At 40.3% G+C, this 17,303-nt stretch overlaps 2 protein-coding genes across 2 annotated transcripts in view; one reads left to right on the forward strand and one right to left on the reverse strand.

Annotated features, from left to right (window-relative positions):
* Nucleotides 1–1,580: 1,580 nt before the first annotated feature.
* Nucleotides 1,581–6,540, forward strand: LOC118431503. Its single transcript, XM_035842744.1, has 7 exons — nucleotides 1,581–1,623; nucleotides 2,653–2,745; nucleotides 2,971–3,069; nucleotides 4,638–4,736; nucleotides 4,989–5,102; nucleotides 5,526–5,551; nucleotides 5,770–6,540. Exons 1-7 carry the CDS (start codon nucleotides 1,581–1,583, stop codon nucleotides 6,538–6,540), a joined length of 1,245 nt encoding a protein of 414 aa, XP_035698637.1.
* Nucleotides 6,541–16,212: 9,672 nt separating this feature from the next.
* Nucleotides 16,213–17,303, reverse strand: part of LOC118431505 (protein KRI1 homolog) — a 20,287-nt gene continuing 19,196 nt past the window's right edge. The window contains exon 17 of the mRNA XM_035842745.1: nucleotides 16,213–17,300. Coding sequence (XP_035698638.1) covers nucleotides 17,015–17,300 — 286 coding nt within the window. The 3' untranslated portion in view covers nucleotides 16,213–17,014. The remainder of the gene's footprint in view (nucleotides 17,301–17,303) is intronic.

A 17,303-nucleotide genomic window follows, 5' to 3' on the forward strand; every position in this document is an offset into this window, starting at 1 on the left:
AACGGAGATGGGTGCCGCCCCATGCGCCATCACAACAGGCGTTAGAGGAAGGAACTTAGACTTGACATGAGAATTGATTTACCTCCACTGTCCCCAGTCTGGGACTGCTGCTGCCCTCCCTGCATGGTGCCACTTGTACAGGTTTCCAGACAGAAGAATAACACGTCCTACACCTGGTAAGGACTGACTGGTCTAGATGTAGCCCCAGACTCAATCTAACCGTTACCTCTACGTTGAATATGTTACATCAAATAAGTTTTAGAAAGTCGAGACAAATTACATCAGTTGATACAAAACAAGCAAAATGCATAGATGTTTTTGCTGATTGTTTAGGTATTAAATGTTTCATTATTGTTTACATCTAAGTATGGTTGTGTTTCAGAAAAAAAATTATCAGAAAAAAATATGCCTGTGCATGATATAGATAGTATATTTTTTTGCTCGGAGGATTGTACTTGTTTGTTAGAGGGAACGTTTCTAGTCGTTATGGTCAGTGAGTTAATTTTAATGAAATTGTAACATAAATAGTTGACATCCATGTACATATCACGTGTGCCACGACTCAAAGACGACAACAGATCGCAATATTCTCATAGAACCAAAATGGCTGACAGGGTCACGTGATAACCAGTGACGTAATCACTGGTGGACTAAACTTGCTATAACATTTAGATGCCGAACGGTGATGCTATCCAAAACTAGAAACCTTTAGATGGCTTAGGTGTACATAAGACTGTGCCAGATAGTAGTTATTCAAGAAGCTGGATATGATTTTGGAAACGGCCAGACGTATCGTTATCTGCTGTCTTTCGTCAGTGACAATGAGCCAGACCTGTTGAAGAGCAGTTTTATAACCATAAACTATGAACTGATATGATATTGTAAATTCTCTCACATTTGTAATTCTCTGTAACTACATACGACTATAGCTACTCTCCAAGCAGAGGTTGGTGGGAAAGAGTGTGATCTTCTCATATGCCTACTCTATTGTACTATATCAAATAATTATTTTAGCCCTTATTGTTAACTAGGGTTATTCTATACCTCTATTTTGTACTTTGCGTAATAATTGATTGTACCGTTAAAATTCTCATGCAGTAAAGTTCTTATCTTATGTCTGGTAGCTACTAATCATAATATGCACATTTTCTAAGAATTGTTTTTCTCAAACAATCCCATACATACATGAAAATAATGATAAAATATTTAATGTTACCCCCAAGAAACAGAGAATATGCATTGAGGCTTGTTTTGTATCAACTAATGTAATTTGTCTCTAAAAGTCTTTTGATCATATGATGTAATCTCTTTAAAGTAGAACGAAGGAAGGACATTACATGCATATAGTGTGAGAGGGGGCAGTGAAGCTTGTTTTGTATTAACTAATGTAATTTTTCTCGACTCTTCAAGTCTTTTGATATAATCCCTTGAAAGTAGAGTGAAGAAGGACATTATAAAGTGTCCTTGGGTAAATGTGAGAGGGTGCCCAGATCGAGTCTGGGTCTGCGCTCAGACCAGCCAGTGTTGACCAGGTGTAGGACGTGTCATTTTTCTGTCCGGAAACCTGTACAAGTGGCACCATGCCGGGAGGGCAGCAGCAGTCCCAGACCGGAGACACAGAAGGTAAGGCCACAGCAAGTAGATTTTATGGATTGCATCCGCACCCTTGATAATTTTCATCTCATTTCAGAAAAAAAAATTTTTTTCTTCTTCGGAGATGGTCAACATGACGATAAAGTCCCAGAATTGGAAACATGTTGTGTTGCAGCCTAATGATTGTAATTGTAGAATTGACCCTAGTGGCACCTTCTTAAATACAGACGCGTTGGGCAAACCTATATCCTTCATAAACAGAGAAGTATATATATATATATATTTGTCTTTCACATTGTTCAGATAAGATTTAAACAACGATAGTTACACTATTTAGTCACACCGTTTTCCGTTATTTTGAATGTACGTTGAAAAGAAAGTACAATGAAACTTAACGTAAAACAAAGGCAGAATCTGTAAGGAATTAGGTCTAAGATATTTCATGCCAATTGTATTTTATCTGTAGATTGTCGAAAAGTTTACGTCGCGTGGCGTGATGGTAAGGTGTTTGGTCTAGAACCCAAAAGTCCCGGTCTCGAATGCCATAATTCTGATGTTGTGCCCATAGGGAAGGCTATGTACACGAATTTCCTTACTTCTCTCAGGTGGAAAGTAGTCTTCGGTTACGGACGCCAGCGGATAGAATGTTAAATGTAGGTCCCATGTTTGAGGAGCACCTCAAGCAAGAAAAACAATCAACTTCACCTAGGCCTATTCCAAAAAAAGTAGGGGTCCTTCCCAATATGACTGGATGAAAGTCCAATACAAGCCTGGTGTGTTACGCCTTGAGGTGGTTTACCTGTTATACAATACAAACAAACAAACAAACAAACAAACAATCAAAAATATGTATCATGTCAGTTCATTATCTGCTGAATATGTGAGTGGTTTACGTTTTCATATCCCCTGGATCTTAATTTGGCCACATCATAGCATTGGAACCAGGACATAGACCCGTTAGAACTGTTTTCATGCTGATAGTTCATGTCAACTTTTGAGTTTCTTGCTGCAGCATATGACAAATACTTCATGATTTTTCCAATTTTCCTCTTGGTCTAGGCACCACATCCACACAGCAGGCACCGACTGATTGGAAGTCCCTCGCGGACGCCGCTGCGAACATACCCAACAACATGTACGTCTCCAGCGCGGGTAAGACATTGTGCACTTATATTTTCCACATGCTATCTGTTGATAACCGGTGCAGAAAATCCAGGTACAGGTACTGTCCAGGTCCACAGGATTAGGTCCAGTTGTATGTGAATGGGCAAAGCGCAACACAATGGAATCTGTTTTATGGTGTATCCGATTCCCACTGTTGTTTCAAAATCTCAAATGATTCATATTGATTTCTTAATTTTCACAATTGTTATGTAGGTTCAGGAACCACACCCACACAGCAGGCACCGACTGATTGGAAGTCCCTCGCGGACGCCGCTGCGAACATACCCAACAACATGTACGTCTCCAGCGCGGGTAAGACATTGTGCACTTATATTTACCTTTGCCAGAATGGCTAAGGTTATGTTTTGGGCTTGTGAGTCTGTGTGTGTGTCTGTGTGTCTGTCTGTCTGTCTGATAACAGCATAACTCAAGAAGTCTTGGATGGATCCCGATAATATTTGGTAGGTGGGTAGGGGTCTGGAAAACGAAGGTCAAGTTCGATAATGGGCCCCCTAGCGGCTTGCTAAGGTACTGCAGCAGAACCTCAATTTTTGATATCTCGTGTTCTGGACATGCTGTGATCATGATTTTTAAGTGGTAGATAGCCCTCAAGGCAGAGAGTAAGTGCTGTGAGTTTGGGCCCCCTAGCGGCTTTTTTGGAACTGCAGGCGCCGGTTTCCTTTCAAACTTTGGATGAGAATAACTCTACAACGTGTTGACGGATCGTCATGATTTTTGGTATGTAGATAGAATGAGTGATGACTTACATAATGGTATACTAAATATGCAAATCAGCAGCTAATTTGCATAATTAATGAGGAAAAATTATAAATCCACAACATTCCATGATAGGACTTTCAAACTTGTCACATATGTAGCTGGGAAGGAGAGAAATGTCGACAGATATCAATTATGCAAATGATGACCTCATTTGCATAATTAATGAGAAAATATGAACATGTAGACGGATCATCATGTTTTTTGTATGTAGGTAGCGTAAGTGAAGACCTACATAATGAGATAACAATTATGCAAATCAACAGCTAATTTGCATAATTAATGAGGATGTTTCATAAATTCACTACATTCCATGATAGGGCTTTAAAACTTGTCACATATGTAGCTGAGAAAGAGAGAAATGTCAATACATATTTATCATGCAAATGATGATCTCATTTGCATAATTAATTAGAAATTATTAACGTGTTGACGGATCGTCATGATTTTCGGCATGTAGATAGCCTAAATGAAGACTTATGTAATGTGATACTTATTATGCAAGTTAACAGCTAATTTGCATAATTGATTAGGAAAAGTTCATAAATCCACTGCATTCCATTATAGTACTTTCATCAAAGTTGTCACATATGTAACTGAGAAAGAGGGAAGAGAGTAAGAGGTGTATTTAAAGACTTTGAAAGAGAATAAGTCAAGAATGGATCAAAGGATCATCATGATTTTTGGTATGCTGATAGCTTAAGTAATGCTTGATACAATTTGATATCAATTAATTATAAATTGGGATCTAATTTGCATAATAAATGCCGAAATTTTATAAACCAACTCCAAGCATTTAATTATAAAGAAAATGAAATGAGTAACGCATTTGTCTACAGACATCATTCTACATAACAAACCTGGTTTATTTGGCAAAGGTATGTGTTCGTGGAACTCTAGTTTCCACATGCTATCTGTTGATAACCGGTGCAGAAAATCCAGGTACAGGTACTGTCCAGGTCCACAGGATTAGGTCCAGTTGTATGTGAATGGGCAAAGCGCAACACAATGGAATCTGTTTTATGGAGTATCCGATTCCCACTGTTGTTTCAAAATCTCAAATGATTCATATTGATTTCTTGATTTTCACAATTTTCCTGTAGGTCCAGGAACCACACCCACACAGCAGGCACCGACTGATTGGAAGTCAGTGGCGGATGCCGCTGCGAACATACCCAACAACATGTACGTCTCCCGAGCAGGTTAGATCCTTACATCGAGTAAATAGAACAAGTTGACACGTTTATTTGGAACAGCATCTGTCAGTACCAATACCTATACGGTAGTGTAAAGTGAACAACTGCTTAGAAGAAGGTTACAGGCTGTCGATCACCAAGGTTGAATAAAACACTTGGTTGTGTACAAAGAATCTTGTTCTTCAGTGACTTACCAAACTGATAAAACAATTCACTTAAAACTATTTAATAGAAAAGTATCTTTTCTTGATCAAACAGATGCTTATGGCACGGACAAGAAGACCAAATGGTTCCGCCTGTGCAAGAGGTTTATGCAAGCCACAGCCGCTGTGGTCGTTGTGGTCATCGCCGTACTACTGCCATACTTTGCAGGTTAGAGGTTTGTTTTCTTGTCTTGCAGAAAGACAATTGTAATATTCTAGACAAAACATTATAACGGATGACAGGTCAATTATTGACAAGATGTTTCATGCCGGAAAATCGCGTTGTTGTGAAAAATAAAATCTAGATAAATGAATGTAACTATCACATCAACTATCAATGACGTGTACCTAACTCATCATTACAAACTGTTGTATAGTTAGCGTCGGTAATTTTTGATTTTAAGTAAAATTATTAGTATATCTTAAGTATGTTTTAAAAATTGTAATAACTTTTTAAACAATGTTTAATAACGAAGTTTGTAGACGCCAACACAATTCAGGCTAAAATGCCTGCAAAGTGGTGGTTTGATAAAGTTCAAAGTATTGCAGAAAGTGGCAATTGTCGGTTGTTGTTGCTTTTTGCCTTTTTCAGTTAAGGTGACCATTCTTGCTGAGATGGTGAGTGAGATGAAGGAACAACACGGGTTGACAGATCTAGAGCTGCTAGTTACCAAGTTGGAACGTACGTAAGATGTCTATGTGTCACACTGCATCAGTTTTTTTTTAATACAATTCGTAGACCGATACAAAATTCAGGACTTTTGAGATGTTTAAGATGTTGAATTTTGCAATATTTCATGAAGTTTCAGACATGTTTGTGTCACATGTCTGTCCAGGAAAGGGGATACCTATGGGGCAGACCCCTCCGTACAAGGCTGGCCCCGCCGGGCCTGTTGGACCTCCGGGCCCACCTGGTCCTCCTAGCTGTTCTGGAGAGAAGGGCCCCATGGGACCAGCTGGGCCCATGGGACAGACTGGCAAGAATGGACTTCCTGGGCCCCCTGGACCTCCGGGAGAAAGGGGGCCCATGGGCACGGATGGCCAGCCAGGAGTCCCTGGGCCTCCTGGACTCCCAGGAGAAAAGGGGTCCATGGGACCGGCTGGATCCATGGGACCGGCTGGATCCATGGGGCCGGCTGGACCCATGGGACCTACTGGTAAGGCTGGAGTCCCTGGGCCTCCTGGACTCTCAGGAGAAAAGGGGTCCAAGGGACCGGCTGGACCCAGGGGACCGGCTGGATCCAGGGGACCGGCTGGACCCATTGGACGTACTGGTAAGGCTGGAGTCCCTGGGCCTCCTGGACATCCGGGGCAAAATGGGCCTATGGGACCGGCCGGACCCATGGGACCAACTGGACACAGGGGAGTACGTGGCAAGGCTGGAGTCCCTGGGCCTCCAGGACATCCGGGACAAAAGGGGCCCATGGGACCGGCCGGACCCATGGGACCAACTAGACACAGGGGACAACGTGGCAAGGCTAGAGTCCCTGGACGTCCAGGACCCCCGGGGAGCAGAGGGTCCGTGGGGTCTCCAGGATTACCGGGACCCAAACCTGCCGGACCACCCGGACGTCCCGACACCGTTCGGGGTAAGCAAGAAGACGTAGTGATTATCAATAATAATGTGCTCCAATATTTCCAGATGTGATCTGGCTTACGTAATAGCCTCCGTTGCAGTCTTCGAACGAGCTGTTTTTTTTTGCGTGTGTGTGTGTGTGGGGGGGGGGGGGGTATTTTCAACGTTGGCAGTTCTCTTGTGCCGGCTAATTCCCTTTCCTAACGTTGAAAATCGCGAACGAACGCTCCCCCCCCAAAAAAAACAGCCCCGTTCGAAGACTGCAATGGAGGCTACTTAAGTAAGTAGTTTGCTCGCATAATGATTAATATGTAATTCTATTTTCATCTTGACTATTGTCGATAAATTTTCAACAGAGGTCGCTTGGGATGTCCTCAAGTTGATACAAGGTTAAACCTTCATCGAAGCTACTGCGACCTGTGATGAAGACGGTGGTACCCTAGCCATGCCCCGAGACGCGCGGACCAACTCTCTCGTCGTCTCAATGATAAAGTCAAAGATGAACAATTCAGTATTGATTGGCTTACATGATAAACGAGGAAGGGGAAAGTTTGAGTGGGTGGATGGTACTCCACTTGGGAAGTAAAACGCGTGGGCTCCCGGATTCCCAAACATGTTGTCAAAGAGGACTATGTTTGCAGTCTGCGTTCTTTATTGGCGTATATCTGAAATTGACGCTATTACACGGATTGCGGAATTCATCTCTATTTTATGTGTCAAGTCGTCCTTAATCATTCCAAGGTTTCCTGAAGTTTTAAGTTAATTCACGTTATCATGGCAAACAAAAACAATGCAATAACATACTAGTTTAACTCGTTCCACTTTAGATGGTGATCGACGAGCGGCTGGACAGTGATGAAAATTGGATTCGTGTGACCCTTGGTTTCATAACCGAAAGAAATGAGAATTGTCAGTGGTTTCAAACTGGACTATTTTAAAAATGGCGATTTAACAAACCGTCCGTCGACTTGATATTCCTAAATATGCCTTTTAAAGAACAACGGATGTATGTTACCCTGTGGATAAAGGTGAACACAATTACGATATTATCTGTATTATAATCTTTCAAACGTAATGTTAGCAGATATTGTCAAAATGAGTAGACAACAGACTCCTACTACAGGCCTTATATTTTAAGAATCAGGAATAAGCCCAACATAGCAACCAATCAAGCAAGACAGGAAGTGAACATTACCGAATTAATATGTTTTCAACATAGAAATTAAAGAGAATCAAAATCACAATCAACTGTAAGTATTTAAGAATTAAATATCAACAAACTTCAAAGAAGAAATGATTTATATCTTAAGTGTACAAACTTCAAAGAACAATGTACTTTATTGGATTTGGTACTGCATTAATTCTTCTATAGTAAAAAAACTGCAGTTAATTGTATATAGTGCAGTTTTAACTTTTATTTCTTATATAATAAGTATGCGTGATGATGATGATGATTATGATATAATAAGGAATAAATGTTGGCACAAAAAGAACAGAACGTGATTTTAAAAGGATAAAATTTTATCAGAAAGGCTGATGAATATAAGTTTGCAACTACATGCTTCAGTCAGCCCCAAACAATTGTATCCCAACCACGAGGATTGATAGTCTTCTTTATTTAGTATTTGGATTTTCCTGAATATCTAAAGACAATAAATCTCAAGTATGGAAAAGCTCGACACGTGAGCGTCCTTTTCTGTTGGTTGAGGGTGAGATTGTACATTATCTGATATAAATTTATATTGCCGCTCTAACTCTCCCTTACTAGATACGACTACTCTCTAAGCAGAGGTTGGTGGGGAAGAGTGTGATCTTCTCATGAGTCCCTTAGATACTATTCATAATATGCACATAATTGTTTTCTTGGGCAATCCCATTCATAAATGTAAATAATGATAAAATGTTTGATCTTATTGAAAAGAAACAGCGAATATGCATTAAAGCTTGTTTTGTATCAACTAATGTAATTTGTCTCGACTCTAAACGTCCTTTCATATAATCTCTTTCAAGTAAATCAAGGACATTATGTAGTGGCCTTGAGTAGATGTGAGAGGGTGCCCAGTGTCTGGGGCTGCGCTCAGACCGGCCAGTGTTCACCAGGTGTAAGACGTGTCATTTTTCTGTCCGGAAACCTGTACAAGTGGCACCATGCCGGGAGGGCAGCAGCATGGATGAAGTCAACAAAATTAGTACACAAAGTTGGGAGACAGATTTCGTCATTTTTTACACTCTCTGTCTGTGACTCTGATTACGTACGGGCTCATTTGTTTTTTTTTTGGTTCTGAAGAATGTACTTATAGTTCTTAGGATTAAAACCATACACTTTGATTCTCTCTTGCCTACATCTTAGGTGGCTGTTTGCCCATGTACCCTGGTGACAACCTTCTGTTTCTTCTTCTTCTATTTACATCTACAGACGACCTTGCATGCCAGATAATATTTATTCAAGCAACCTAATATGATTCTGGAAATGGTCAAATCTTTTAAATAGCATTCGTTGTCTTTCGTCAATGATACTGAATAAAATCTGTTGATCTTCAGGTTTATGACCAAAACTGCGAATTGATATGTTAATGACGTGAAGACAGATTTCACATTGTCCAATAGAAAGAAAAAGTAAGACGAGGTTGATGTTGATTACTAGTAGCTCCTGTTGTTTGAGTACAGGAGATGATGTTGTCTCTCAGGCGTGGGAGGGTTAAATCCTATGGTCCGGAAAGTTCAACACCTCCTTTCCTGTTGGTGGTGGGTGAGAGGGTAAATTCTCTCACATATGATATTTGTGATTCTTTCTAACTACATAGCTACTCTCCAAGCAGAGGTGGGTGGGGAAGACTATGATGTTCTCATTTGTAGCGTAGCTACTAATCATAATATGCACATTTTCTAAGAATTGTTTTCCTTTCAAACAATCCCATACATATGTGTAATTTATGATAAATATATCATTTTACCCCAAAGAAACAGTGAATATGCATTTTAGCTTGTTTTGTATCAACTAATGTAATTTGTCTCGACTTAAAAAATTCGTTTGATATCATCTCTTTCAAGTGAATCAAGGACATTATACAGTGTCCTTGAGTAAATGATGTAAGAGAGTGCTCAGTGTCTGAGGCTTCGCTCAGACCAGCCAGTGTTGACCAGGTGTAGGACGTGCCATTTTTCTGTCCGGAAACCTGTACAAGTGGCACCATGCCGGGAGGGCAGCAGCAGTCCCAGACCGGAGACACAGAAGGTAAGGCCACAGCAAGTAGATTTTATGAATCACATCCGCGCGCTCATTTATCTTTGTATCATTGATAATATTTTGTGCTTCTAACTGCAGCATATTATAGATATTTTTTTGTTTCTCATGTTGTAATCTCCCAAATTTCCTTTAGGTCCAGACACTACACCAAGACAGCAGGCTCCGACTGATTGGAAGTCCCTCGCGGACGCCACTGCGAACATACCCAACAACATGTACGTCTCCAGCGCGGGTAAGACGTGCATTTTCCCCATGCTATGTGTTGATAACCAGTGATAACCTACAGCATTCCATAACATAGCTTTGTCATGGAATGCTTTAGATATAATATCTTACACAATAAATTATTCACATTCCTGTGTATTGATATTGCAGATTTTAAGATACCAAAAATAGATTTGACTATGTTTTAGATAGATTTGACAGCTCTCATAATGCTAAGATAGGCAAATACATAAAATATTTCAATTTGATTGCATTGTAGTTAGAAAACATAATGGAACTCCCGTTTAGCCCCACCTGATTGTATAAAGGTTTTTGTTATTTTATATTCTTGATTCAGTTGAATTTTAGAATTAACTATGTATCCCTATTTTGTAATTTATAATTGATTATACGAAAGTCACCGTACTTTTTGCCGTATCAATAAATCTTACTGTATTGATTGTCACAATTTTTCTGTACTGGTCCAGGCACCACACCCACCCAGCAAGCTCAAGCTGATTGGACGTCAGTGGCGGACGCCGCTGCGAACATACCCAACACCATGTATGTCTCCCGAGCAGGTTAGACAATCTTTCATCCCCGTTTTTTTCTGTTTTGCTTTTGGACAGACGAGGACAATATGGCACTACACTCAAGCTAGTAACTTATATTAACATACACAGTACTGATACAAAGCAAAGGTAGACTCTTTTACCTCCCCGACATTTTTACACCTGGATGGAGTGTTAGTGTGTAAAGTGCCTTTTCCAAGGGCTCAACGTCGGAGGCACGGCGAGTATCGAACTCGGGATCTCTAGTCTAGATTCCGAACCGAACGCTCTACCAGTTACGCCACACACGACGACACCGATGAACAATAAATAATTTTTAAAAGTCTTGAATGGAAGGTTTTGTCTCTTTCCAATCTTGGATTTCACAGCGTCTTACTATTTTGTCTCCTTACATCGAGTTAATTGCTCATGAGTTGTAGGTTTAGGACTGCATCTGTTAGCAGCGACACCAATGCAAAGTGAACCAGCGAGAATTGCTTTGAAGGACGCGACAGACTGTCGTTCACCGAACAAAAGACTTCGTTCTGTACACATAATCTTGTTATGTAGTGACTTACCAATCTGATAAAACTATTCACGTAAAACTATTTGATATAAAATCATCTTTTTTTGATCAAACAGATGCTTATGGCACGAAGATGGACAAGAAGACCAAATGGTTACGCCTGTGCAAGAAGTTTATGCAAGCCACAGCCGCTGTGGTCGTTGTGGTCATCGCCGTACTATTGCCATACTTTGCAGGTTAGACGTTTGTTTTCTTGTCTTGCAGAAAGATTATTGTAATATTTTAGATAAAACGTTGTAACGGATGGCAGGTCAATTATTAACAAAAAGTTTCATGCCAGAAAATCACGTTGTTGTGAAAAATAAAATCTAGATAAATGAATGTAACTATGACATCAACTATCAATGACGTGTACCTAACTCATCATTACAACTGTTGTATAGTTAATGTCGGTATTTTTTGATTTTAAGTAAAATTATTCATCATCATCATCATCGCGGGCTGCTTGCCCGGACCAATTAAAAATTATTAGTCAATTTTAAGTAGACTTTTAATAAGTTTTAAAACTTGTTATAAGTTTTTAAACAATGTTCAATAACGAAGTTTGTACACACCAACACAAACCAGGCTAAAATGCCTGCAAAGTGGTGATTTGATAAAGTTCAAAGTATTGCAGAAAGTGGCAATTGTCGGTTGTTGTTGCTTTTTGCCGTTGTCAGTTAAGGTGACCACTCTTGCTGATATGGTGTCTGAGTTGCAGAAACAACACGGGTTGACAGATCTAAAGCTGCGAGTAACCGAGTTGGAACGTACGTAAGATGTCTATGTGTCACACTGCACCAGTTTGTTATATGCAATTCGTAGACTGATACAAAATTCACGACTTTTGATATGTTTAAGATGTTGAATTTTGTAATATTTCATGAAGTTTCAGACATGCGTGTGTCACATGTCTGTCCAGGAAAGGGGATACCTATGGGACAGACCCCTTCGTACAAAGCTGGCCCCACCGGGCCTGTTGGACCTCCGGGCCCACCTGGTCCTCCTAGCCGTTCTGGAGAGAAGGGGCCCATGGGACCAGCTGGACCCATGGGACAGGCTGACAAGAATGGAATTCCTGGCCCCCCTGGACCTCCGGGAGAAAAGGGGCCCATGGGCACGGATGGCCAGCCAGGAGTCCCTGGGCCTCCTGGACTCCCAGGAGAAAAGGGGTCAATGGGACCGACTGGACCCATGGGACCGGCTGGACTCATGGGACCGGCTGGACCCATGGGACCTACTGGTAAGGCTGGTGTCCCTGGGCCTCCAGGACATCCGGGACAAAAGGGGCCCATGGGACCGACCGGAACCATGGGACCGGCTGGACCCAAGGGACTACGTGGCAAGGCTGGAGTCCCTGGACGTCCAGGACATCCGGGACAAAAGGGGCCCATGGGGCCTCCAGGATTACCGGGGCCCAAACCTGCCGGACTACCTAGACGTCCCGAAACATACATTCTGGGTAAGCAAGAAGAGGCAGTGACTATCAATGATAATGTGCTCCAATATTTCCAGATGTGATCCGGCTTAAGTAATAGCCTCCGTCGCAGTCTTCGAACGGGGCTGTTTTTATTATGCGTGTGTGTGTGTGTGTGTGGGGGGGGGGGGGGGGGGTCAACGTTGGCTAAGTTCTCTTGTGCCGGCTAACTCCCTTTCCTAACGTTGAAAAAAACAGCCCCGTTCGGAGACTGCAACGGAGGTTACTTAGTAAGACTGTAAGTGGTTTCCTCGTATAATGATTAATATGTAATTCTTTTTTCATCTTAACTATTGTCAATTAATTTTCCACAGAGGCGGCTTTGGATGTTTGCAAAAAGGTCTTACAAGGTTAAACACCTTCCAGCACTCAAAACCTTCATCGAAGCTACTGCGACTTGTGATGAAGACAGTGGTACCCTCTTCATGCCCCGAGACGCCCAGAACAACTCTCCCGTCGTCTCAGTGATAGGGTCAAAGATGATTAATTCAGTATGGATTGGCTTACATGATAAACGAGGAAGGGGAAAGTTTGAGTGGGTGGATGGTACTCCGCTTGGAAAGTACAACGCGTGGGCTCCCGGATTCCCAAACATGTTGTCAAAAAGGCCTAGGTTTGCAGCCTGCGTTTTTTATTGGCGTATATCTGAAACTAACACTATTATGTGGCATGACACGGATTGCGGAATCCATCTCCATTTAATTTGCCAAGTGGTCCTTGATCATTCAAAGGTTACCTGAAGTTTTAAGTAACTTCACGTTATCATGGCAAACAAAAACCATTCAATAACATACTAGTTTAACTCGTTCCACTTTAGATGGCGATCGTCTAGTGTCTGGACAGTGATGAAAATTGGATTTGTGTGACTCTTAGTTTCATAACCGAAAGAAATGTCAACAGACGGTGGTTTCAAACTGGAATATATTTAAAAAATGGCGATTTAACAAACCGTCCGTCGACTTGATATCCCTAAATATGCCTTTTAAAGAACAACGGATGTATGTCACCCTGTGGATAAAGGTGAACACAATTACGATATTATCTGTATTATAATCTTTCAAACGTAATGTTAGCAGATGTTGTCAAATTGACTAGACAATAGATTCCTTCTACAGGTCTTATATTCTAAGTATCAGGAATAAGCCCAACATTGCAACAAATCAAGCAAGACAGGAAGTGAACATTACTGAATTCAATTAAGATGTTTTCAACATAGAAATTAAAGAGAAACAAACTCACATTCAACTGTAGGTATTTAATAATTACATATATCAACAAACTTCAAAGAAGAAATGATTTATATTCTAATTGTACAAACTTCAAAGAACAATGTACTTTAATTGCATTTGGTACTGCGTTAATTCTTCTATAGTCAAAAACTGCAGTTAATTGTATATAGTGCAGTTTTAACTTTTATTTCTTATGTAATAAGGATGCGTGATGATGATGATGATTATGATATGATAAGGTATAAATGTTGGCACAAAAAGAACAGAACATGATTCTAAAAGGATATACTTTTATCAGAAAAGCTGATGAATGTAAGTTTGTAACTATATGCTTCAGTCAGCCCCAAACAATTGTATACCAACCACGAGGATTGATAGTCTTCTTTATCTAGTATTTGGATTTTCCTGACAATAAGACAATAAATCTCAAGTATGGAAAAGTTGGACACGTGAGCGTCCTTTTCTGTCGGTTGAGATTGTACATTATCTGATATGAATTTATGTTGCCGCTCTAACTCTCCCTAAATACATACGACTACTCTCCAAGCAGAGGGTTGTGGGGAAGAGTGTGATCTTCATATGTGTCCCGTAGATACTATTCATAATATGAACATTTTCAAGTAATTGTTTTTTCTAAAACCATACCTTACACATATAAAATGTAAATAATGATAAAATGAAAAGAAACAGCGAATATGCATTAAAGCTTGTTTTGTATCAAATAATGTAATTTGTCTCGACTTTAAAAGTCCTTTCATGTAATCTCTTTAAAGTAAATCAAGGACATTACATAGTGTCCTTGAGTAAATGTGAGAGGGTGCCCAGTGTCTGGGGCTGCGCTCAGACCAGCCAGTGTTGACCAGGTGTAGGACGTGCCATTTTTCTGTCTGGAAACCTGTACAAGTGGCACCATCTTGAAAGGGCAGGAGCATGGAAGTCAACAAAATTAGTACACAAACTTGGGAGACAGATTTTGTCATTTTTTACACTCTCTGATTACATACCGACTCGTTTATTTCTTCTTCTTCTTTCCTACTGCCTAGCCTCAATTTTTTGAGATTATTGGCAGACTACGCATGGTTTAATTACAATACAAGTGACCAGAACAAATAGACATGGGAAAAATGAAGGAAAATGCTGAGGGAAATAAAAACAAACTGATTTTCTGTGTGCAAAAAGACAGGACATGTGAATTAAGTGGGTTAATAGGACACTTATTTACATATATACAAGACGTGTGGGGGGTGGCTCAATGCAGCAGGGTCCTCCCCAGCTCAGTTTTGAACTGGGAGAGAGACCCCGCCTCCGCCACACCAGGCTCAAGTCCATTCCACTCTCTGATGGTACGAGGGAAGAACGAGAGCCTGTAGTAGTTGTTCCTGCACGCGATGGCCTGCAATGTTTGTGAGTGATTGGTGCGGCGGGAGCATCGGGACAAGCATGGTCGTGTGAGGTACGTACATGATGTTGTTGATGATTTTGTACAAGGTGACCTGGCGGGCAATCTTCCTTCTAAGTTCGAGGGACTGCCAGCCAAGATTGTGAAGCATGGAGGTAACTGAGGTATTTTTTCTTCTGGTTCTGAAGAATGTACTTATAGTTCTTAGGATTAAAACCATACACTTTGATTCTCTCTTGCCTACATCTTAGGTGGCTGTTTGCTCTTGTACCATGGTGACAACCTTCTTCTTCTTCGAGTTGTTTTGTTTTAAAGCAATCCTATACGTACATGTAGATAAGGAAAAAATATTCAATTTTACCTCAAAGAAACAGCGAATATGCATTGAAACGTTTGTATCATCTAATGTAGTTTGTCTCTAAGATGTTTTGATCATGATGCAATATCTTTAAAGTAGGGTGAATCAAGACATTATATAGTGTCCTTGAGTAAATGTGAGAGAGTGCCCAGTTTCTGGGGCTGCGCTCAGACCAGCCAGTGTTGACCAGATACCTGTACAAGTGGCACCATCTTGAAAGGGCAGCAGCATGGGTGGTTGAAGTCAACAAAATCTGTACACAAACTGGGGAGACAGATTTCTTCAGTTCTTACACTCTCTGATTACATACCGACTCTTTTGTTGTTTCTTCTGGTTTTGTGGAGGTAGCAAGTGTCAATGTCAACAAACGGTGGTTTCAAACTAATATTTTACAAATTGTGATTTGAAACCACCGCCTGTCTACTCGATATGCCTACATATACTGTCAAAGCAGACGTTAGGCTCCGGCTGTTTTTAAAAAACTTTTAAGGCCTCGAGACACCAAGAAAAATGTACAAAATAGAATGCCTGAAAATGCCTAAAACGTCCAAAAACCACCGGAGCCTAACCTCTGCTTGGAGAATATGGTACATATGCACTTTTTAAGACCAACGAATATAAGTTACCCTGTGGGTAATGTTAACACAACAATTACAGTAATTGTCTGCATTATAATATTTCGAATCTATGTTTATTGTCAAATTGACTAAACAACCGACTCCTACTATAGGCCTTATGTTTAGAGACACTGCAATAAGCACAAAGCAGAGAAAACACAAGAAAATGACATTTGTGAATTAACATGATTTCAACATAAAAATTGAAGGGACACTCTCAGCAAAGCCACATTCAATTATAAGTATTAAATAATTACATATTAACAAACTTCAAAGAAGAAATTATGTATATCTTAAGTTTACAAACTTCAAAGAGCAATGTACTTTCAACTGGATTTGGTACTGCATAAATTCTGCTAGTCAAAAAACTGTTAATTGTAAATACATGTAGTGCAGTTTTCATTTCTTATATAATAAGGTATAAATGTTGGCACAAAAAATTGAACATGATTCTAAAAGGATAAAATTGTATCATAAAGTCTGACAAATGTAACTACATGTATATGCTTCAGTCAGCCCCAAACAATTGTATACCTATTATGAGGACTGATAGTCTTCTTTATTTAGACACATAGTAGCTGAATATTCAAGCCCAATCTAGCCTAACCCACTGATTGGCTCCTGTCTTTGGCACATTGAAGCTGGTGACCAATCAGTAGGTTTTGCCTGATTTTCCTGCATATCTTAGCACAAGTCCATTCAGTAGGCTTGATTACTTTCAACCTCAACAATCGTATGCCATATTTTCAATAATTGTACATTAGCAGTTTTCTTGTAAAATAGCAACCATGAATAAAGTCAACAAAAACAGTACACAAAAAATTAGACAGACATATTTCGCTTTTTTCCACTCTGTGCTTATGTATTCAAGTCTTTCTTCTGTTTCTTCTTCTGGTTCTGAAGAATGTACTTAAACTTCTTAGGATTAAAACCATATGCTTTGATTCTCTCTGCTGACATCTTAGGTGGCTGTTTTGCCTTTCCTTGCACCCTGGCTTCAATCTTCTGTTTCTTTTTCTTCGTCTTGTCCTTTTTGTTGACAATTTCGATAGTGTTTCTTGGGTTTGAGACATCAGAACTCTGTTTTGTCGTTTCTTCCCTATCGCTCTTCTCAGTTGGGTCTTCTGGTGGTGTAGCATCATTACTG

This window comes from Branchiostoma floridae, chromosome 15, assembly GCF_000003815.2.
Source record: "Branchiostoma floridae strain S238N-H82 chromosome 15, Bfl_VNyyK, whole genome shotgun sequence".
Lineage (NCBI taxonomy): Eukaryota > Metazoa > Chordata > Leptocardii > Amphioxiformes > Branchiostomatidae > Branchiostoma > Branchiostoma floridae.